We start from the raw sequence: 24360 nt of genomic DNA, 5'->3' as shown, positions 1-24360 counted from the left end.
GGGCCTGAGAATTATATAAAGCAACCTCAACTAAAGTTTTAGGGTTTACAAAATACGTGATTAAAAAAAAAATTAATCCCTAATCCGAATAATGTTTAGAAATTAATAAAAGTTAATTATATCTTCACCCATTAAATTCCTCTGAAAATCATCAAATGAGCACAAGTCTAAATTGCTCTTGAGATTCTTGCATATTTTATCCTCTCAATTTGCGTTGATTTGGTGATTTGTTTTTTTTAATGTCGTGGGTGTAAATTAGAACACCATTTTCCACTAATAAAATATTAAAATCTTGGCGGCCACCACAGATCAAAGCAGAATTCTGGTGGGCTCCAACAGGGGTGATACAGCGGCCTTGGGATCATGGATTTGGGCTCATCGTCCGTAATCATATCTTGTCAAATGATTGGATTTCTCTCATAGTGAATCTAGAAAACCCTAAATTTTGAAAAATTAAAGAAAAAATAATTTTCCTTTTTTTCTTGTATATAGATATTTTTTTTTATTTTTCTCAGCAAGCAAGAATAGATTTGAGAAAAACAGATGGATTCATAGCATGGTCAACAATAAATTCGAACCTGGACAGTTCTAGAGTGTTTTTGCAGCAAGTTTGAATTTGACAATGACTATACTTTGCAACCACTGATAAGTCGGCATTGAAGCCTCTGAACCACAGCTTTGAACGAATCCTTTTTTTTCTCTCTTGTCCAAGAAATTGGCAATTCGGACATGAACTGTCACTCGTCATCTCTCGTTGAGTGGAGATCCTCAACCTCGAGCAGATCGTTTTAGGTTTCAGTTCTTATCCAGGCAGTGTACTCAAATTCCTGTTTCAAAAGAAACTAGTGGAAGCCATAATTAATGCCCTACTCTATGTAATACTTATTTAGGTTCATGTTTTTTTTCGTGACAGTTCAGGGAGGAAGGTGGTGAAAAAAACTATTTTGTCAGGAGCTTTTGGTCAATACAGAGATGACAATTCGGTGATGGTTCAAGAGTGCTGTATTTTTTGTTTTTAAATAATTTTTAAAAATATATTTTATATTAAAAAATATTAAATTGATGATTTAAAAAAAAATTAAGGTTTTGATATGTGATGTTAAAAATAAAATAATTTTGATGTATTTCCAATAAAAAACACTTTTAAAAATACCATCACAATATTAAACACACTTTCTAACTATTTGACACAACGATTAAATTATTGTTTTGTTATTTTTTTTATATTTATTTTTTTATTAATAATGTCAAAAATAAATTTTAAAAAATAATTAACAAATATTATTTTAATCATTGTCTCAAGAGACCCCTTAATATAGAATGCGGGTTTGTTAAACAATTCAAATTAAATAAAAAGAAATAAAAAAATAAAAAATAAAAAAAATATTACATTATGACATTATTTTTCAAAAGTTATGTTAATCTAAATATAAAAGGATTATATATAAATTAAAATAAAAATAATATTCTACCCTCAATAAATAAAATAAAATAAAATATATTTCTTAATACAGTTGAAGTTGAATGGGTGAGTTTTTATAAATAGTTATTTCATTTGAAAAATGATAAATAATAGATAAAGTATTAATACTGTCAGACGCTATTAAAAATTCAAACCAAACAATATATTAATTTGTGTTTTTTTATCAAATATAATCTATACATACATCAATGTTGGGCTATAATGCACATACATGTAACATTCATATTTTCGTTATTTAATATATATATATATATATATATATATATATATATATATATATATATATATATATATATATATATTGCCCCAAGAAAAATGAAGGAGCGATGGAGCAACTTTGTGAAGAAGAAGCCAAAAACATGTCCCCCACATAATTGCATGACCATCTTGTTTCTTATACAGACAATCAGAGCAAATCAATTGGGCAGAACTGTGGCTTACGCCATCAAAGTCTTCTGATTCGTTACATTATCGTTATCGTTAGTGGGCATGGGAAATTAAAAATTCGGGGATGTTCATTGTTAAAAAAAATATTTTTTTCTGTTTATTTTTTTTAATGAAGGGTTAGAAAATGTGTTCGATTTCTTAGAATGAAAATGATATTTTTTTTTAATTAAAAAACACATCTAAGTTATAATTGTTTTTCATAAAAATCAAAAATATAATTTATAGTATTCATCTTAATATTTTACATTCATGATAATTTGATTATAAAATGTTGTTTTTAACTCACTTCAATTAGAAGTTATCATAGAAATATATATTGTTAAGAAAAAGAGTCTTTATGTTAAATCCACAATAAGTTTTAAATTTATTATACTAAAGCAGAAATTAGAAATTAACAATAAGTCTTTATGTGAAAATATAAAAAAGAAATTATTTTCATATTTTATATTATTAAAAAGTGGTTGTATACAAAAGAGAGGGGAATATATATATTTTATGTTTTTTTATTTAAAAAACAGTGAAAATCTTGTAAAAAAAAAACTAGAAGGAACCTTTAAAATATATTTTTAAAACGTATAAATTTAGCTTTCTAGTTTTTGAAATAAAAAATATTGTATTTGAATAGAAAACTTGTCATGGAAACTCTAAAATTTGCTTTTAAATTAAATTTTATTTTTATTTCTTAACTTTGATTTCTTAAAAAACCAAAGTATTATTCTGAAGTCTAGAGAACAAAGATTATCTAACAAATTGGCCCCACTTTAGACAGCAGCAAGACAGCCACGTGTAAAACCCCCACCAGGTTCTCTTGTATGGCTGTGGTAGACAAGATACATAGATTGGACGATGATGTAGACATTGAAAGAAAGAGATGGTCGGTAGAACATGGGGTTCTTAATCTCAGGGAGACAAGAAGGGTAGGGGGTCTATTCTATTGCTAGAAGCTGAGTAGAGGAGGCCTTTGTTCTTAACCAGAAGAGGTAGGATTAGCTTTTTTTTTGTCTTCATGGCTCCATAGGCTCTCCCTGGCTCGAGAGAGAGAGGCGAAGACTTGTGTAGACAGGGCTAGCCCTTCATTTCAGCTGCCGTCCTCGAGCATAATCTGTGACTCGATTGATCTAGTTATACTTGTATGAACTTTTATTTAAAATTATTTTATTTTATTTAAAAAAAATTATTGAAATGTCGTTGGTTTGGGGTTGACATGGTCAGCCAATAATCTAGATCTCAGATTTATGTGATTGAGACATTTTTTTCAACCTGTTTCAAATAATAAAAATAATTACGGCTCAATTATCCAACTATAGAGGATGGGACACTCTTTCAATCCAGCAATAATGGACATTAAAAAAATAGAAAAAGAAAAGAGTAATCTCGTGTACTTATCGCATACCAAGGTCTTCACCTCATGTCCAATAAATGAGCACCTAATTGACAGCTATTTTTCCTTGGAATGTATTCTGTGCAAGTCAGCCCAACCTTATTTCATGTCCTTTATATATATATATATATATATATATATATATATATATATATATATATATATATATATATGTATGTATGTATGTTTTTGTTGGAAACCCCTTAAAGTGGCCATGAGTTATGATTCTCTTTATGAGAGAATATTAGTAGAATGTTCATGGGTACACAAAGTCATCTAATAAAGGCAATTAAGTTAATGACACTATTATTAAACCTAAAATACATGCTAATTACTTTTTTTTTTGTTTTTTTAGATTTAGTACCAATAGTGCAATGCACATGCACCTGGAAATGAAGGAGTGGTGGCTAATGACGATGAATATATTCCTGGTATTTATCATTAAACTCAATATAGTCTATCAGGTTGATCTAGAATAAATTCTGAATTAAATAGAAATTATTAACCTAGAATAATCAAATAAAAAATATAAATTAACTCTCGATTTAGTTAATACTTATAAAGATCTTTGCTAAATGATATTGGTTTTTTTTTTACGAAAAAGTCAAATCTTACATCAAGTGAGGTTTAAGATGATTTCATGACCGACGAGACTTAATTTAACTCGGGTTTAATAATCAATTATCTTTTATACTGATAAACTCCAATTAGATAGATTGGCAAGGAGCATGATCAACAACATGATTATTTCAGCACTTGCCCATTTTAAATTGAAGATCAAGGCCAAGTACAGGTTTGGAGCTTGTGTTTTCTACAGCCTAGCCATGGCTATTCACTGCTACTTTTGTAATATTCTTGTATCACCATCACCATACCCACCTTAAATGGGGGGCCCACTGGTCAGGGAAATGGGCATCATGGCCCACAAAACTCCCCTCACATGAGAACACAGTTGATATGCCACTGTTGCATTTATTAGAAGAACTGTGCCCTAATAATCTACTCAAAATATGACGTGGTAGCCTCACCTCTATTAGTTACGTGGCCCACGGGCTCCTTTTTGTGAAGGGATGGAAGGAAGATGGTTGGTAAAAGAATATGCATAAAATTAATTTAATAATAAATGCGACACGTCCATTTTATGATTGGATTCAAATTATTAGTGTGTTAATTCTGGTGATGTTGAAAATATTTTGATGCCTGGGTTGATTTCATAATATTTTTTTATTTACCGAGTTAAAAAAATAAAATTATGAGTTTATTATGTTCAACATGAACATGACAGTAAAATGAGAATATTAAACTTATATTTTAATATTTAAAAATCCATGACTATATATAAGAGCATGGATTTAATGTTGAAATACTTAATTTAATAAAAATATCATTAAATTTTAAAAATTATCATACACACACACACACACAAACACCTGTATATATGTATATCAAGAGGATTTTATTAGTAAATATTAAATATATTTTCTTATTTTAAAAAACTTTTAAATATCAAAATTAAAAAGACTTTTGCTCCATATATAAGATTAATATATATATATATATAACAATACAAAATATATGCTCGCGTGCGTGTAACTCTATTTTAATTGAGAAATGGGCTAAAACATCAATATAATCCAAAAAATAAAGTTAATATTTTTTTTACATTATATGCTATTTATGCATCATATAAAACTTTAAATAATATAAAATAAGCTTTTTTAAATTCTCCTAATCTATATAATACACTTTGTTCTTAGAGAAATAGATTTATACGTAGATAGATTGTGCTATTCAAATTTTATTCCTGCGTAGTATTTTATTGGATTTTAAACTCTTGAATTTCATTATCATTTTATTAGAGTTAATTTTATGATGCTATTGATAAATACGCAACACTTATACTAAAAATACTAATTATTTAAAAATATACATATTAAAAGACTTATTAAAAAATATCTTATGATTAATCATTTAATAGGTGGTCCTAGTAAGAATTTGAAACCAAAAGGTTTGTTTTCCCTTTGATTCCAGGTTCAAGTTCTGTAATTGCTAATATGATAGTCATTAAAGGCTTACATGATTGTTAACTTTAGGGTACGTGGGATTAGTCGAAGTGCGCACAAGCTGACCCGAATATCAATATTAATAATAATAAAAAATTTCCATGATTATAACTATTTTAGAGAGTAATTTCGAGATAATTTCTTACAGAGAATTAACGTTGGATTTTTTATAGCATTCTAGTGGTTTGCATGATTGATAGTGTTTGCTGTTAACCTTGTCTCTCCAATTATTCCTTTCCTACAGGTATAATAACTTCAGGTGACTGGTTTTATATTCAAGAACAGATTTAAGTCGCACTGATTTCAATTTTTTCGAGAGGTTACAGACCAGCATGGAGTACTCACACAAACCCAGAAAAATTAATAAATTTTATGTTTGATATTACATTTGTTTTTGTTTTTTAAATTATTTTTATTAAAAATAAATGTTATATCACTGTTATTCCAGTGATTTATAATTATTTTGATGTGCTGACATATAAAATTTAAATAAAAATATAAAAATATTATTTTTAATTTAAAACACACTACACCACCACATTATTAAATTTTAAAAAGTCAACCACGTAAACTCATTTCACAAGATAGACAATATTCTTTTCTATTTCCAAGGTTTGCAAGAGATTAAGGTTAATTTAATTTTAAATTACCCCCCCACCCCCAAAAAAAAAAAAACAGAAAAGCTAAATACAAAGACAGGAGGGCCACGTGTCTCGAGCTAAACTGGGTGGGAGATTGACTTGCCAGCTGCTTCTTAGCAGAAGAAGCTGGTTTTAAATAATTTCTTAACAGTAAGATAATATCCCCTTTAATTATAATTAAAATTATTAATTATTAAGATGTTAATTATTCCAAGATTATCTTTAATTATAGAGATTCGAGAACATTAGCTGTGAAGATGCTCTAATTTTTTTGCTCGTGTTGTGCCACCAAAAACGTGGACTCGTGCGGTTGAGGAGGGCATCACGTGATCTTCCACATGACAGTGTTTTGTGTCAGATTAATCTTAAACTACGATGCTTAATTATGGGTTCAGGGTCGGTTCAGATTTGAGGTTTAATGTTAAATTTTGATTTTTGATTTTTAAAATTATTTTAATACGTTAATATCAAAAATAAATGAATTCTATTTTATTGTTTACATAAACATATTAAAACTATAAAAAAACCCTACAAAAATGAATTCAGTATTTTTCCAAGAGAAAAAATAGTTTGAAGATGATTTAAAAAAGTGGATTGAATTGAGTATAAAACAGTAGTTTTTATTTTCTTGTTTTTTTTATATATAAAAAAACTGATGTATATGTAAGTGATTTTATTTGAAATTATACACAGTCTCCACATATTTATAATTTTAAATTATATTTGAGCTGAAGTAATTGAATGTAAATATATCATTTTATTAAAAAAAATTTAACAGCAATACTCAGATTTAAAACTTTAAACCTAAGTCTTTTTATGATTATTTCCTTTTTTTTGGGGGGTGCAAATGACTTGTCCTTTATTCAACTAATATCATATTTTCTTTTATTACTATTTTTTCCCCAAGGTCTGATAGAAATTTTATATTAATTTTCACATACTAAGATTACAAAATTAGAGGGCAAGGAGTGTATTTATTATTAATAGCATAGCTTGAAGTTTGAGCCATGGTGGCCATCATGCCATCATACAAGATAATTAACCCTAATCATGGCGCTAAATTTGCTTATTATAGATGAGAATCTCCATGATCACACCATAACTACAGATTGAAGCCTCCAAATCACCCCCCAAAAAAAATCAAGAAGAAAGCGAAAAATACAAGGAGTTTTAAGACATTTGAGACATGCACATGGGCATCATTGTCACATAATAACTGCGACTTTTGTTAGGTAGATGAGAGTCTGGTAATTTTTATTTTATTATTATGTTTTAAAAAATATGTTTTATTTTAAAACATATTAAATTAATTTTTTAGTGTTTTTATTAATTTTAATATTAAAAATATAAAATATAAAAATAATTTTTTAAAAAATATAATTCACCCATAATACCAAACACACTAACCCACATCACAATTCAACCTTTTCGAGCGATTGAACTGTGTTTTAATTTTTTGTTAAAAATTAATTTTTTTATATGTTTTGAATCATTTTAATGTGCTAATTTTAAAAATAATTTTTAAAAAATAAAAAAATATTATTTTAATATATTTTTTCATAAAATACACTTTAAAAAACAACCAAGCTATCCAACCTCATTTATTTACTATTCATCGTGCCGTAATTATTTACTGGATAAAACACGCTACCTTTTCTTCTTCACATTGGCCCAATCATGGATCAAAGAGACAGGGTCAAATCTGTCCATGCAAAATCAAAATAACTTTAAGCCCCATCATGTTCTTCAATATTACAAAAATACCTGGACCTTAGCATGCAAAGATGGTCACCGTATTCAAGGTAGTGTCTTCCCTGCTTCCACGCTGACAAAAGCTGAAGCTTTCACATGGCAGCATCTGCTCCTCTCTTTTAAGGCTGATTTAGATAGTGAGCTCTTTTACCAGAGATTTCTTACAAAGTGAGAGCTGACAAGACTAGTGGCACCGAGGTAAATAAACTCAACTACAGACCCATTTGTGGGATCCTCTGCTTAAAATGACAATATCACCCACGTAGTTCTTTTGAGGAGCATGGGCAATTTGGGCACTGGATAATTGGGGATGTGGATTTCCAAGAAAAGCGATGGGTCAGGGAAATAATTAATGGCAGTGAGAAGGGGAGGCCATGTTATTGGAGATCTGGTTAGGTCCTTTCTCTCTGTTTTTTTATTATCTCAATAGGGTTTCTATTTTAATGTGAAAAGCTCGAAATTTGTGCAGAAAAAACTACAGTCCTCCTACATTGAAAGTTGTATTTTAAATTAAAAATATATTTATTTAAAAATATATTAAAATAATATTTTTTTATTTTTTACAACAAATAAAATAATATTTTTTATTTTTTTATTTTATTTTTTACAACAAATAACCTAAAAATACTAAAAAATTAATTTCCAGACAAATAACATTTTATCCACAACGCCCCCTCCCCTACTACTACTGTTTAACAAAAACATTTCAGTATTTATTCATAGGTTATTGGAGTCTATTTGATATCATGGTAGTATTTATTTTTTAAAATATTGTTAAAATAATATTTTTTTATTTTTTAAAATTTATTTTTATATCAACTTATTAAAATAATATAAAAAATAAATTTTTACAAAAAAAAAATATATATATATTCTGAAACGAGGCTATGGCAGTACATTCACGGAGTTATTGTTGGAAGATTTTTGGGATATCTATTGACCTATTACTTTGGACTTTCGGTCTGTGGAAGGGAAAAAATGGACAGGTGATGATTGAAAACGAAAGTTCGAGTCAAGGAGATTCGTTGTGGGATAAGTATTTGTCGAATACAAACTACGTAAGACACACATGTGTGTCCTTGTTAGGTTTGACCTGTTGGCATCGAGTTGTCTTTTTAACCGTCTTTGATTGGAGAAAAGAAACCAAAAACTCGACTATATACTTGGAGCCTATTCATACTAAAATTTCTTTGAGAAATATGTGTTGATTATCATGCTAGTTATTGCATTCATATGATCGTTAAGGATACACACACACACACTAGATATATAGGTCCACCCTACACTGCAGACCAAAAGTATTTTATCAATAAAAAAAAATATTTAGGCATCTTTTGAACAGGTTGAAAAAAATCTGCTACTAAGGATGTAGATCGAATTAAGAGAAAAAAAACTAGTATAATTTAATTAGATAATATAAGAAGATTATGGCAGTGCATGCAAATCTTTTTTTTAATTGTAGCAACAACATGTCGCGCTTCAGTTTCTCTAAGGGAAACCAAGCATGGCCTTCTAATGCCGTGTTCTTTTAAAATTTTAAAAAAGAAATTATTTGAAATTTTTTTATATTTTTAGATTATTTTGATATGTTAATATTAAAAATTATTTTAAAAATTAAAAAAAATATATTATTTTAATATATTTTTAAACAAAAAATATTTTAAATTATAATTGTTATAATAGTGATGTTATAAAAAATCATTTAATTATGCCATATTTTTCTAAATAAGATTAGAGGTTCTTCATGGTTATATTTGTAATTTATTGAATAGTTTTATATGAAACTAAAACTCACGATATTTTTTTTAACTGAAGATGAATATTTGACTGGAATAAAAAAATATTTTTTATTGTCAATATTTTTATTGTTTTTAAAATTAATTATTCTTTTATTTTTTTCATGTAGTTGTATAAAAATAACTGATATATTATTTTTATTTTAAAAAAAATTGGTTATAAGTTTTTACATGAAAAACCATGCTTATTGTATAAAATATATATTTTTTATTACAAATTTTAAATAAATGAACGAAAATGGAGTTTTGACCAAATAAGCATGTCTTTTCTTCCAGCTTTAAATTATTTGAATTGCTTTAAGTTTTTATTTTAAAAACAATGGTGTTGATAAAAAAATCACGACCTTGTCAAGTAAAAAAAGAAATGTACAAATAAAAAGAGAGAATCCTGACTAAAAAGATATATTTTTTCTTCTAGATTTAAAAATTTAGAATATTTTAAAAAATATATTCAAATTAAATAAAATATAATTTTGAAAATGACTTCACATTAGAAAACAAAAAAACCAGGGATTTGTTTTTTAAAAATTAACATAGTTTGGTAAATTATTTGGGAGAATTATATAGATTCGAAAAATATTTAGAAAATAAAATAGTTTAAATACAACCATATCTTCTAATATTAATTATGTACAAAATTATTATTGGAAATAATGGTCGGAGACAACCGTGTTTTCTAATATTAATTATATACACAATCACTATTGAGAATAGTAGTTATATAGTGATTTTTTTATTTTAAAAAATAAAAATTAACCTTATAAAAAACCAATTCAAAATTTTATGAATATCTAATGGTTAAAAGATAAGATGATTTGGGAAGAAAGATAAACGAGGGAAAAAAAATGGGAAAAAAATAGATATCCGGTAACACACCAGAAATCTGTTTTTGACACGTTCAATACTGGTATAAAGATTTCGACAAGATGTTTCAAACTACATATTGAATATCACTAGACGAAGTTATAATTAATTCTAAATTAACCCAATCAAAATCCTTAATATATTAGGACCATGCTTAATAATCTTTTAAGGTGTGATTATAATTATATAATCAAGATTTTTCTAACAGTATTGTGAATCTTGAAAATGAAGTTCCGATATGTCTTCAATGACCCATTCTTTCATAGTTATTAGATTTTAAATTTTATGTTTGACTATTGGATCTTATGAAAATTTAAATTGATTTTTGTAGTTGTTAATTAATTTGGTTAAAACATAAATTTTAAAACAATTGTTATTTTTAATTGTAGCTGCTATTTTTAATAACAATTGTTTTTAACCATTATTTTCAATAATAATTGTATTTAAAATATGTTATTTTTTAAATATTTTCTCAAAACTTTTGTTAAACTGTACTAGAATTACAAAAGACCAAAAACTAGTAACTAATGCTACCAATTTTTGTCTTGTAGCAAGATGAAGGGTAAAATCGAGAATGAACGAACCTTATAATCAGAACGGTAATTCTCCAAATGATTACATGCATGAGCAGTAAAAAGTATTGGTAATAGTAAAAAAGGCAAAAACGAATTTTACCATTTGTAGTCAGCTCTAATTTTTCAAAGCCTCTACCCGTATAACTACCCCTTCCCTACCCAAACAGGCATATAGCCCTTACAGCCCACTCTAACCTACATCGTGTGCGCAATACGCACCCCGATGTCCTTTGTGCTTACGTGTCATGATCCGAGTGGATATGGAACAGGTTAGGTGTTGCTGTGGGTTATCTTCTTCTCCTCTCTCTCTCTTCTAGCCATGTCCGTGTCAGCTTCAGCTTTATCGTATTGTAGATGTTATTTTTTAAAATATATTCTATTTAAAAATATATTAAAATAATATTATTTTTTTAATAATTTATTGCTGATATTAATATATTAAAATAATTAAAAATTAAAAATATAATTGAACCATAATGCCAAACCCACTACACGAATAAAAACACATCAATAACATATAATAATCACTTGCTTTTGATACTTTTTTTACCCTTTAATTGATTAAATTATTATTTTAAGTGTTAGTTTCATTATTAAAAAATGACATCAACAAAAGAATAGAAATATATTTAATTAAAAAAATAGAATTTGAATTTGAATTTCTATACCTTCACTCATACCAGAAACATAAAGAAATTTTTTTTATATATATATAGTCACAGTGAATATTCCAATCATATAAAAAATATATAAAAAACTTGCATTGTTTGTCAATGTTGTCTCTATTTTTTCTCCTGAGATAGTAATCACTTTAAAAACTTATATATAGTTATATGTATAGAAAATCAGAAATAGAACACTTGAATTTAGATAAATGGAGTAAAATACAATCTCATAATGTTCAAAATCTTTTGCTTCCATGTGGTTTCAGGTTCAAATCATGTGATTGCTAATATGATGACTACTGAAGGCTTATATGGTCGTTAACTTCAGGATCTGTAAAATTAGTCGAGGTACGTACAAATTAGCCCGGATACCCATATTAATTAAAAAAATCCTTTGTCTGAAGTCTATACTAGATTAGAGCTTTGTATGAGTGTATGTGAATTTATTTCTTATATTATTATTTAGAATTTAAATTTAAATTTAAATTTCGAAGCATGAGTTAAAAAATTATGAAAAAATAATAATTGTATTTTTAATTAATAATAATTTTGTTAAGATTAAATTGGATTAGAAACCGGGTCTAGTTAAGATAGCTGTGATTTTTTTATCGAACTTTGAATTTTAAACTGTTAGTATGATTGAAGATAAAACAAAAAATAAAAGATAAAACCTTATAATTTTAAATCGTTGTCATTTAAATTATGCGTGTTTAGTATTATAGTGTATAATATTTTTTTAAAATATATTAAAATATTTTTAATATTTTTAATATTACTACATCAAAATCATTAAAAATTATTAATTTAATATTTTTATTTTAAAAAAACATTTAAAAGAAAAAAAAACCTCAATCCACGCATAACCGACATTCAAGATAACTTTCATAAATTTAAAATACATGTTTTATTAATTTATGAAATAAAAAATTATAAAAAATACAAAATAAAGAAAACGTCACTATTTTTATTAAAGTGAAAATTAATCCAAAAATGTAGAATGAATATAGATGATAATTAGTAGTATTAAGTAATTAATAATTATAATAATATTATATCTCTCCAGTAATACATTCTTTCTATCATCTCTGTACTTGTACGCTTTTCCTATTATATTACACCACACCTCTCTGTTTTCTTTCTTTTTTGGCCATTCAATCTCCATGGAAGAAGAAGATATCATTTGTTTTCGGGTTTTAAAATTATTTTTGAAAAAAAAAATATTTTTAATATTTTTAAATTATTTTGATGTTTTAATATTAAAAATAAATTTTAAAAAATAAAAAAATATTATTTTAATTTATTAAAAAAAAAAAACACTTTAGAAAGTAAGCAGTAAGCGATACCACGGTACAAAATAGGGTCAGAAGAAACCAGCCAGAGAGTGATTCCAAATCTCCAATTATTTCCCTCTTCAATCCCCTCTCCAATCACAACTTCATCCTCACTGCATTCTCCCTTCAGATTTTGCAGAAAAAAAAGTAATTATCATCTTGTCATCTCCATCTTTCAAAATTTTCCAAATGGGCCTGCAGAAAAATTTTCAATAGTATAACGCCCTCTTTTTCTTTGTTTTCATCTCCATCTTTCAAATTTCAAAATGGGATTTGATGAAAATAATTTGTTTTCATGAAAAATCTTTCACCATCCTAAATACCGAGACTGAGTTCTGAGTTTTTACTTTGATGGGTCCAAATCCAAAGATGAAAAGGGAATTTCTTGACTCAACAAGGTCATCACCATTCCCAGATGAAGTACTGGAACGAGTTCTTTCACTCTTGAAATCACACAAAGATCGTAGCGCAGTGTCTTTAGTATGCAAGGACTGGTACAACGCAGAAAGCTGGTCAAGAACTCATGTTTTTATAGGGAACTGTTATTCAGTCTCTCCTGAAATTGTTGCACGTAGATTTCCAATAATTAAGAGTGTTACTCTTAAAGGGAAGCCAAGATTTTCTGATTTTAATCTAGTGCCTGAAAATTGGGGAGCTGATGTTCATCCTTGGCTTGTAGTTTTTGCAACGAAGTATCCGTTTTTGGAAGAGCTGAGGCTTAAGAGAATGGCTGTTAGTGATGAAAGTTTGGAGTTTTTGGCTGTTAATTTTCCTAATTTTAAGGTTCTTTCTCTGTTGAGCTGTGATGGGTTTAGTACTGATGGGCTTGCTGCTATTGCCACTCATTGCAAGTAAGGATTTTTGTTAGTTACTTAAACTGTTTGTCATAAAATCTTGGGTTTTTGCTGTTTTAATGTTAACTGTTTTGGGTTAGATCTAACACAAGTTATCAGTGATTAATTCAGTTTTAGAGAAAGTGATGAACTTTTTTCTGTTCTTTGGTTTTTGATTTGTGAGTTATGAAGTAAACTGGCAGTTTTCTGGTTTATGCTTGGAAATCTATGTTCGCAGAGTTTAAACAGTAACGGAAGTGGTTCTACTGTTGTTTGTTTACTTTCTTTTTCTAATATATGGTTTCTTTTACTTGATATGACTTTTGACCTATTAATGATGATTTAATGGATCATGGCATGTGATTGATGTCATTTTCGTCCAGACTAAATCCTTTTTTTTTTTTTTTTTCATCGTATGTGAAAAATGTAACTTTTTTTTGTGTGTGTGTAATCCATTGTATGCATTGTTGGATCAATTATTTTCATGGATGATAGTCTTGGTAGCAAGTGGGTTTGATGAATGGATACAATTATGTTGTGGTGTTCTAGGGTGGGTGCTCGCTAGCTTAGATGGTAAAAGTTATTTGGTTTCATCTCAAGTGACATTGGATCCGATTATACTCAACCTGAAATGGGATGGTTAAGTGAGGAGGATGGTTATCCTGTTGATCAATCGGCCTGGATGAACAAAAAAAGGGGAGAAAAGAAGGAAAAGTATAGTTGCTGTAACAAACTCAGTTTTTGTACCACAATTAACACTGAGTGATACATGTAAGGTTTCTTGAGTCATGCTGGTTTTAGCTGTCCATGACTTTGTATTTCCTTGAAATCTTTATAGATCTGATGATTAATCACATATACATGGGGGATGCTGTAAAACAAATGCACCCGTCTTTGGATGGGAAGAATCCACCTGAAAAGTAGAGTTTAACGTGATTGCAAGTGGTTCTATCTTTTCATTTCTTTTGTTCTGTGCTTAATTTCTCTGTTTTTTTTATTGATGCGACATTGTACCTGTTAGACGTGCATTTTATTGGTGTCATAATATTGCTGTCAACTTTTCATCTGCCCGCGCAAATGCACTTTTGTGTTGGGTTGTTGGTTTAGATAGCGATGACCATGGAAAATGCTGTATGGTCATCGAGATGCTGCAATGTTTTCTGGGTGGCAGTATGCATCACCCATCTTTGGGAAATATTCAATGTCTACTTGGGCTCAGATGCCTTATATGTTAGAAAGGAGTGGGAATAAATGAATAGGTTGGTGTCCAGAATATTGGCATAAAAGAATTTTTGGATTTTATGCAAGTATGGAGTGTGTGGATTTCATTCATTGAGAGTGCTAGTGATCCATACTTATTTGCAGCCTGTGATTCACTTTGTTATTTGATTGATGGTGCTCCTGGATGCCATTTCCTTCATGAGAACCATATCAAAAGAGTCCAGTGGAGATGTTCCTTTGTTTTGCTGGAAACGTGGCTTGAACTTGAGAAAAGGAGAAATCTAGTAATACTGATCGTAGCAAAGGTTGAAATTCCTAAAAACTATTTCCCTATGACAATAGCACCTTTGTTTGCAGTGAAGACTTGATTAGACTCGCACATTATGTGTTATGTATTCTTTGTGTAGCTTATGTTTATAATTTATTTCATTGATCTGGTTTCTCTGTGCTGTTTCACATATTTGATTAGTTGGGTATCAGCTAAATCTGCAATTATTTTTCTGTAATGTGTTCATATTAGTTTAAATGTAACACGTTCTCTTGTACTCATGGGTAAAAACTATGATGGGAAAAAAAGGTGTATTGCTTTGCATGCAGTTCATTTTCTACACGTTTCTGAGCATTCTTTTACTGGTTAATAACCCTTAATTTCATGATTTATGACCTCTGTTGTGCTTTGTGGACATTTATGTGTTATATTATTTTCAATTGCACAAGAAAACTTAATTTTTCTCGGTGCAGGAGTTTGACTCAGCTTGACATACAAGAGAATGGCATTGATGACAAGAGTGGTGGTTGGTTAAGCTGCTTCCCTGAAAACTTCACATCATTGGAAGTACTAAACTTTGCCAATCTGAATACTGATGTCAATTTCGATGCACTTGAGAGACTTGTAAGTAGGTGCAAGTCACTAAAGGTTCTGAAGGTCAACAAAAGTATTTCCTTGGAACACCTACAAAGGCTGTTAGTTTGTGCTCCACAATTAACAGAGCTTGGCACTGGTTCATTCACACCAGAGCTCACAACTCGTCAGTATGCGGAGCTTGAAAGTGCATTTAACCAGTGCAAGAATTTACATACCCTTTCAGGTTTATGGGAGGCAACAGCACTATATCTACCAGTTCTGTACCCTGTCTGTTCAAACTTGACTTTCTTAAACCTGAGCTATACTTTTCTGCAAAGTCTTGAACTTGCTAGTCTTCTCCGTCAATGTCCACGACTTAGACGCCTCTGGGTATGAATCTTTGTTTTTAATCTTTCCTATCAGTTTCTTTCTTGGAAACAATTTTTTAATTTTTACATGCATAATTTAGTGAATCGTCTTTGCTTCCAAGTTTTGTGGCATAGAGCCTAAGATTTATGACTTAATTGTTTAACTCTCCTGAGAGGTGATATACTTTCTCCAGTTAATTAGCACCTCTGTGATATAGTTTGTCTCATTTTGCACAATGGATATTATCAAGCTCTCAGCCTTTTATTTCTGGTATGTTGGCAGTTAATTGTCTTGGGGTTGATTCATCTGATGCTCCTTTTGTTTCAAAGGTTTCATGTGGTGTAAAATTTCTGATTTTGTATTTTCCTGCATGCTGCTACTAGTTATATTGAAGAGTTTTATACATCAAGTTGACTATGTTTATATTTACCATGTGCTTTAATAAGAGTTTTATACAACCTAGGATTTTAATGCTGAGAGATGAATCCTTAAATGGTCGAAGGTCTGAGTGCTACATTTCAAATCATCAACCACTGTAGCACCCTTTCATCTGCAGCCCAGAGCCCCCACAAAAACACATACTAAGAAAAAAGGCTCAACTGTTAAGTGCAGTTAATCACACCAAACACCAAATCTTAGTCTTAAGATTAACTGCTTGGATATTTAATCACATCATTAATGCAGGTCCTGGACACTGTGGGGGACAAAGGGCTGGAGGCTGTTGGATCCAACTGTCCATTGCTTGAGGAGCTCCGTGTCTTCCCTGCCGATCCCTTTGATGAGGAAATTATCCACGGGGTGACTGAAGCAGGGTTTGTTGCTGTCTCTTATGGATGTCGAAGACTCCACTATGTTCTCTACTTTTGCCGGCAGATGACTAATGCTGCAGTAGCAACCATTGTGCAGAACTGCCCTGATTTCACCCACTTTCGTCTTTGCATAATGAATCCAGGCCAACCGGATTACTTGACAAATGAACCTATGGACGAGGCTTTTGGGGCTGTGGTGAGGACTTGCACTAAACTACAGAGGCTTTCTGTTTCAGGTCTCTTGACAGACCTGACATTTGAATATATTGGGCAGTATGCCAAAAATCTGGAAACTCTGTCTGTGGCTTTTGCGGGCAGCAGTGATAGGGGGATGCAGTGTGTGCTAGAAGGTTGTCCAAAGTTGAGGAAACTTGAGATAAGGGACTGCCCATTTGGAAATGCAGCACTTCTTTCAGGTTTGGAGAAGTACGAGTCTATGAGGTCACTCTGGATGTCAGCCTGCAATGTGACAATGAATGGCTGTCGGTTATTGGCAAGGGAGATGCCCAGATTGAATGTTGAAGTAATGAAAGAGGATGGAAGTGATGACTCTCAGGCTGATAAAGTTTATGTTTACCGTTCTGTTGCGGGGCCAAGAAGGGATGCTCCACCTTGTGTACTCACTCTCTCAGGTTTATAAAATATGCAGGTAATCTTCTCTCTCTCTCTCTCTCTCACACACACACACACACACACACACACAGGGCATGCACATGTGCAGAGTGACACACCAAGGAATTTAATTACATGGTGTGTAAGTGGCACAGTTGCCTACTGATGCCTCCTTTCTTTCAGAACGTGGAGGTCCCATTTGATGACCCTTTTTTCTCTTTGATCAGAAAGAGCTGCATGTCTTACTTCTGTATCTGGTTGAGTGAAACTATTTACCTGGAAATTGTTGCTCAATTCTTTTACTTGCGTAGTATAGTTATGTATATTGGTAAAAACCTTTTCCACCCAGATTAATGATCCTGTTAGGTGGGCTCGCAGGTGCACCTGGTGTTAGATTTTTCTTGCTCTTCATCAACTTAGGAGCGATTTGAATTTTCTCGAGTTTACATTCTTGAAGCTTTGCTGTGTTAATATTGCATTTCTTTATCATCACAGGATCTTGTTTAAATAACAAGACAAGCCACGGCGTGCAGGGATTGGGATGCAGTTTATACAACTGGATGATGTGGATGGTTAAAAAGAAGAAAGATGGACTGCATGAAACTTGTATTTGTTCTTCTACTGCTGTTTCCCTTAATGACACAGCAAATATGAAAATATGGAAGCTAAATATACTACAAAGCTTATGCATCAACAATCTCCAGTACTGGATACAACTTCTCTTCCCAAACCTTTGAAAAGCAAGATTGCAAGGTTTCCTATGCAGAAATGGATGAAGCAGCCATGGTAATGGGTCACAAATGAACCAAAATCCATCCCCACAATGCATTGCCATCCTGGTCCATGCACCCTGTCGAAGTCCTGCGAAAACAAGAATCCCCAAAATTGGCTTTCTTCAATTATTTAATTCCAAATAATCATCTAGTACTTTCCAGGAGGTTACCTTCTTTATGAAGCGGGCAATATCAGTGGACTCGGTAACATCAAAGATATCAAGGGCCTTCGCAGCTAAGTGAAGTGCATCCTGCTGCATGGTTTGAAGCATGTCAGTCTCGCCAACAACAGCTTTGCCTTCTAACATGGTTGAAGGATGCTTTGTTACTGGGTATGGCAGAAGAGTTGAAAAGAGAAAGCAGTGGTGTTAGAGGTATGGCTTCTGCAAGGATTATATAGACCTGTTGACAAAGGAGTGGCCAGTGGGTGCTGGTGCTTAGTCCTACACTGTGTTGGCAGGTTGCATCAACTGGTGCAATAGAAGAATGCCAAGTATGGCAGACATAGTCTGCTGGGGCCTGATGCATATCGGTGATTTGATCTGGGACCAATTCTGATCAATGGCTCATGGTTGCTTAGTGTGGAAGGGGATGTTCTTTCTAGGTCCACGTTATCTTTGAGATGTTGGATGTTTGTGGTTGTATGACACTAGTATTTGCCATGATTTTGCTGGAGAATGTTGAAAGGTTCATAATTTCTTGTCCTGTTGCTCGTGTCTCTACATCATTGCATACTTTTTAAACGACTCCAAAACCTTTTTGAGCTCTCTGGCCTATTCATTCGCATCAACTGATAGCTATTCTTTCCTATGAATTTGGGACTTGGACTTGCAGAACGGGGTAGCTTTCCGTGCCAAACTTATTCCATTCCTTGCCTTACAGGTTCTCTTACCAACACTGCACAAAAATTCTTGGGTCCAAACTATAGGGGTTGCTACAGTGCATGTATTTTGGCACAGGCACAGTGCCTGATTGTCTTGTGCACCCTACGCCACCGTTTCTGATTTTGTAAGCAAATCCGGTGGCCTAGATCAGCACTCGCCCAAAACGAAGGCATTTTAGACCCACCCTATTACGAGAGCGTTTGTTTACGCTGCAGCGGCTGCGTTTCGCTTGAAGCGAAACGCAGCTCCTGCATGTTTGGTTACCAAAAAAACGGGATTTACTGTTCATGGACCCCGCCTTTTATTGCGTTTGCAACGCAGCAACGATCGAAGCAGCTTGGAGCTGCTTTTGTTGCAACTGTGTTACAACACAGTAAACAATGGCACGCCTTGCAGCAGAGGCATAATCAGCCCTTCCCCTTCTCCTTCTCCTTCTCCAAAGCAGCTTGGGGCTGCTTTTGTTACAACTGTGTTACAACACTAACAATGGCGCGCCTTGCAGCAGAGAAATAACCAACCCTTCCCCTTCCCCTCCTTCTTCTCCTTCTCCTTCTTCTCCTTCTCCTTCTCCTTCTTCTTCTTCTTCTGCACCATGTCTCCACTGTTCTGCAACGTGAACAGTGGAGACTCCACTGTTCACGTTGAAGAACAGTGGAGCGCAGCTCCTTCACCACCGCCTAGGGCCGCCGCCCCTTCTCCTTCTCCTTCCCCTCCTCCTCCTCCTCCTCCTCCTCCTCCTTCTTCTTCTTCTTCTGCACCATGTCTCCACTGTTCTGCAACGTGAACAGTGGAGTCTCCACTGTTCACGTTGTAGAACAGTGGAGCGCGGCTCCCTCACCACCGCCAAGGGCCGCCGCCCCTTCCCCTTCTCCTTCTCCTTCTCCTTCTCCTTGTTCTGCACTTCTCCATGTCTCCACTGTTCACGTGAACAGTGGAGATCAACTCCATTGTTAATGGGCCGGACCCGAACCTAAATGCATCGAACCGGTCCGACCCAAACCTAAATGCATTGAATCGGATGTGACCCAGTAAAATAAAAAAAATCTAAAATTTTTTCTCAATATTGTGTTTTATTTGAAAAACTAATGTTTCACATGATTCAATGGCACTAAATAATTACATTTGCAGGAGATCGTATGGTGGCGTAACATTTGCAGAATTTGATCGCAATTCCAATTTTATTCCTGATGATATTTTACCTTATGTTGTTGCACGCTCAGGAAACCATGGAAACTGTAGTCCTTATTGAATAGATTTCATACATGATGAAATTGAACATAGTTTAATCTGACAATAAAAATACTTTATATAAAGTATTGTTTATTTCATGATGTAATAGCAGTAATTAAATCGTTAATATTTCAATTAAAAATCATCAATATTAATATATGTCTTTTTTAATTATTTTATAATCTCAATTTGAAAAGCATTTTTTAACCAAACACATTAAACTACTTTTTCTTCAACCTCAATTTCAACCACAGTTTTAACCAAACATCTATTTTTTCAAACCAACCTCAACTAAAAGTACTTTTTATAAAACAATTTTTTTTAAACCACAACCGCAACCGCTACCACAATACCAAACACACTCTACATGTCCCAGTAAAACTTGCAAGAATATTTTTCATGCTGTAAATTATAGGCCTTGGCTTTTAGCCTTTAATGTTTCGGATTCACAGCTTCCTGAAAGCTTCGATATCATTTCGTGTCAGTTTTATTTTCTAAAGGAATGATGACTTCTTAGTGGTTTCCATGACTGAGCACAGCATTTCTGCAGTAAATTTCTGAGGTCTACCCTTTGAAAAAAAAAAGAAAAGGAAAAGAGTGAACTGGTTAGACTGGGTTTTGACAAGTTTTTTCCAGGTTTACTTGGTTGTAGGTCAATCCAGGTTTTTACGGGGGTTTATTAATAGTTATTTCTCTTTTTATTTTTTTGTTGAAATCCAGCTTTTTTTAGGTCCCAAGTCATGGAATATCCTGCCAAGTTAGGTTAGGTTTTTCCTTGTCATTTGAAACTGAAGAAACAAATTAACTTCTGAAGGAGTACGCAAAGAGGAATCTGCTTGGCATCAGGGAGGGAAACTCAACAAATAATGCGAGCATTTCTCGAACATATCATATTTGTGTACGAGAGTTTTCTACAATAGTCCTGGCTTAACAAGCCCATCAAGGCCGAGTTAGCAAGCGAGAACTGGTATACAAAAACTCAAAAGCAGGCACTCTTGCCTTGTTCCTATGTCCTGAAGCGTGGTTTCCAGTTTCCTTCCTAGCTTCAAATTCAAGCCAGAAATTGGGTTTTGAAATGGCTATAGATTTAAGGGCTTCCTTACTAAGATGGGCCGGAGTTTGCAGGCCACAGCCAGATTAGCAGATTCCTTCGCCTCACTGGTGCACACTCTCGTTGGGATGATAAATGCTTGGACTTTGGAGCATTGTCTGTCACGGACCCCTAGTGACTTCACAGCTGTACCCTACATCAATTGTCTTAAAAGCTAGTTCCTTGAGGAACCCATCGCTTTGATCACTGTGAATTCACAGGTTTCCTCTTGGGACTTCAAGAAGAAGTCATCATGACCGTTTGCATTTTTGAGTTGCTTCTAAGATTTCCACTGCTACAAAAGAGAAGTGCTTACCTTTTTTACTTTTTACCATTCATGATTCATAATTTTCTTATGGGTGGGGTCCAGTCACCTTGTTTCTGTGAACTATGGCCCACCAAGATGGATCTTCCCATACAAGGTGGAGTCCAATTTCATTCCACTCCTAGAAGATCTTGGCTTGTCCACTTTTTGTCCTTGATTTTGGATTGGAGCTCAATTGAAGAACATTTGCCTCACCATCCTCGATAAATTAAGATGTGCAGCAGCATGTTGATTGTAGTTTAGTGCATTCGATATAGAAGTTCGGATTCTTTTCGACTCCCTGCTCATTGAAAATTGCTTGTTTGCAGATGCATATTTGACTACTTCTTTGATGATTTAATTAGACACTCGTATTCGTGTTTGTTTGCTTACGAGGTGCACCGCGCGATTCATCTTGAATTTCATGTTTTTTTACGTAATGTTATGCACAATGCTCCTCATAAACAAATACATATTTAAAATGTTTTTCAAATAATATTTTGCTTGAAAAATATTGAATTAATATTTTTTAAGTTTTTTTTTTATAGTTTTGGTGTGTTGATGAAAAAAAACATCTAAAAAAATATTATTTTAATATATTTTTAATTAAAAAATACTTTTAAAAAACCGTTATCCACGGCATTAAACCAAGTCACACACACTTAAACCAAGTCATGCAACCTGTGAGCTACTGTAGAATGAACACAAGACTTCTGAACAAATTAAAACTTGATCTTGCTGTATTAATTAGAATCTCGTGCTCTAATTGACTCTCTTATGGAACTCTTTTCAGCCATTAACATTTTGGTAAGCTGTCTCCTTCAAATAAGAACCTAATGATAACCATATCATTCTTTAGGCCAAGATTCATTTCCATGCTCGATGCCTTCAGGACACATCATTTTCTTGCTGGGTAAGTTGTAAGAAACAAGCCACTCCAACTCCATCAATTTTTCTCATAATTCATAGTAAAAATAGTGAAAGCTGATGGAGCTCTAAAATGTTCATCATCACGAGACAGATTTGCAGACCACGAACTTGGATAAGCCTCAAGCTTTTCGTAGTTAGAAGCCATGCTTGATTTGTGTGTGAAAATGAGGAAACATAGAGCTGAAAAACTGAAACCTATCCTCTTTGGAAAGGCACAGTATGTTCATGAAAACTTGTTTTAGTTGGTGATTTGCTAGAACAAACCACATTGTGTGTTCTTTTTTTTAGTTTAACGTGGGTGTTCGGGGCAGCTTGCGCGCACCTCGACTAATCCCACGAGCCTTGAAGTTAACGACCATGTAAGCCTCCAGTAACCATCATATGAACAACCACGGGGCTTGAACCTGAGATCACAAAAACACATTGTGTGTTCCTTTTGCTTTGCTTTGACATTGACTTTTCTACACATTCTTACAATTAAAAAGAGAGAAAAAAAAGAAGAAATGTGTTAATTATTCTTATTCAATGGCTGTGGCATGAATGACTAGTTAGGTGATAGACCATTTAATATAAACACTGGACTTTTTAAAGTGTTGGCTCCGCCCCATTTGTAAGCTTAAAGATTTTTAGTCAAAGATAAGGGGTCCAAAGAAAAGATTAGGGCTATATTATTTTGTTGGGAAGGTCATTTTCACACTTTAATTTAGTATATCAGATCAAACGTCCAAACTCATAGATTTTCAAATCTTAACATTGAGCTTAAGCATCTATTTAAAAGTACATCTGCTTTTAATTTCGGGTGCTTCTTAAAAATGTATTTTTCTTGAAAAAACATTAAATTTATGTTTTTTAGTTTTTTTAATGGTTTTGATATACTGATGTCAAAAATAAAAAAATAATTATCTTAATGTATTTTCAAGCAAAAAATATTTTAAAAAATATCTTGTATCACAATACCAAACACGTATCTCAACACTCGACCACCAACGTACATTTTGTTTATAGGCAACCAGGAAGCTTAAAGAATGCTTTATACATTGTATCCTCCTTGATCAAGGAGTTTGTCTCTAAGATATTGTCCTGTTTAATTGTTGAAAATCTTGAGAGATTAATTTACAATTCCTAATTGCATTTCACTTCAATATCACATAGTTGAAATGATGGTGAACATGTTGTAACAGGTATTGGGACACCAAATCTATATATCCCCATCAAGCAATCTTTACTCTCATTATTTTGGTCATTTTGTCTCTTATCCCTAATGTAGATGAACATGGAAAAAAATTGATGTATGTATCTTTCTCTTCAAAGCCAAGGTATATTGTAGCTATGCTTGTTTGTGTCTTGAATTTCACTTCTTTTCTACTCCAAGTTCTGTCTAAAGATAGCACTCCTTGCTTTTGCACACAAATCCCATTTGCACCTAACATTGCAACAGTGCATTGATCAACAAAAACACCATT

General features: G+C 32.2%; 2 protein-coding genes across 4 annotated transcripts; one reads left to right on the top strand and one right to left on the bottom strand.

The window, feature by feature from the left end:
- The first annotated feature begins 13008 nt into the window (after window positions 1-13008).
- LOC7494337 (protein TRANSPORT INHIBITOR RESPONSE 1) lies at window positions 13009-19164 on the top strand. Of its 3 annotated transcripts, none has more exons than XM_024599387.2 (4): window positions 13009-13849; window positions 15794-16286; window positions 16950-17723; window positions 18220-19164. In XM_024599387.2, the coding sequence occupies exons 1-3, from the start codon at window positions 13350-13352 to the stop codon at window positions 17712-17714; spliced, it is 1758 nt and encodes a 585-aa protein (XP_024455155.1). In that variant the 5' UTR covers window positions 13009-13349; the 3' UTR covers window positions 17715-17723; window positions 18220-19164. The 3 variants fall into 3 exon arrangements, with proteins under 3 accessions (XP_024455155.1, XP_002305651.2, XP_024455154.1); XM_002305615.2 differs by having other exon boundaries at window positions 18182-19164; XM_024599386.2 differs by having other exon boundaries at window positions 18065-19164.
- On the bottom strand, window positions 18260-18773 carry LOC7490781 (dynein light chain 1, cytoplasmic). Its single transcript, XM_002304962.3, has 2 exons — window positions 18630-18773; window positions 18260-18547 (listed from the first exon to the last, which is right to left on the bottom strand). Exons 1-2 carry the CDS (start codon window positions 18765-18767, stop codon window positions 18377-18379), a joined length of 309 nt encoding a protein of 102 aa, XP_002304998.1. The 5' UTR covers window positions 18768-18773; the 3' UTR covers window positions 18260-18376.
- Window positions 19165-24360: the final 5196 nt, after the last annotated feature.

This window comes from Populus trichocarpa, chromosome 4 (assembly GCF_000002775.5).
Source record: "Populus trichocarpa isolate Nisqually-1 chromosome 4, P.trichocarpa_v4.1, whole genome shotgun sequence".
NCBI classification, from domain to species: Eukaryota; Viridiplantae; Streptophyta; class Magnoliopsida; order Malpighiales; family Salicaceae; genus Populus; species Populus trichocarpa.
This window is presented reverse-complemented; position numbering and strand designations above follow the sequence as displayed.

Bases quoted from the DNA above. Each gene is read 5' to 3' on its own strand.
- LOC7494337 (XM_024599387.2), top strand. From the start codon at position 13,350: ATGGGTCCAAATCCAAAGATGAAAAGGGAATTTCTTGACTCAACAAGG. The intron at 13,850-15,793 runs GTAAGGATTTTT...TTCTCGGTGCAG, and splicing joins GCTATTGCCACTCATTGCAA to GAGTTTGACTCAGCTTGACA. The intron at 16,287-16,949 runs GTATGAATCTTT...TCATTAATGCAG, and splicing joins CACGACTTAGACGCCTCTGG to GTCCTGGACACTGTGGGGGA.
- LOC7490781 (XM_002304962.3), bottom strand. From the start codon at position 18,767: ATGTTAGAAGGCAAAGCTGTTGTTGGCGAGACTGACATGCTTCAAACC. The intron at 18,548-18,629 runs GTAACCTCCTGG...TTGTTTTCGCAG, and splicing joins TTGCCCGCTTCATAAAGAAG to GACTTCGACAGGGTGCATGG.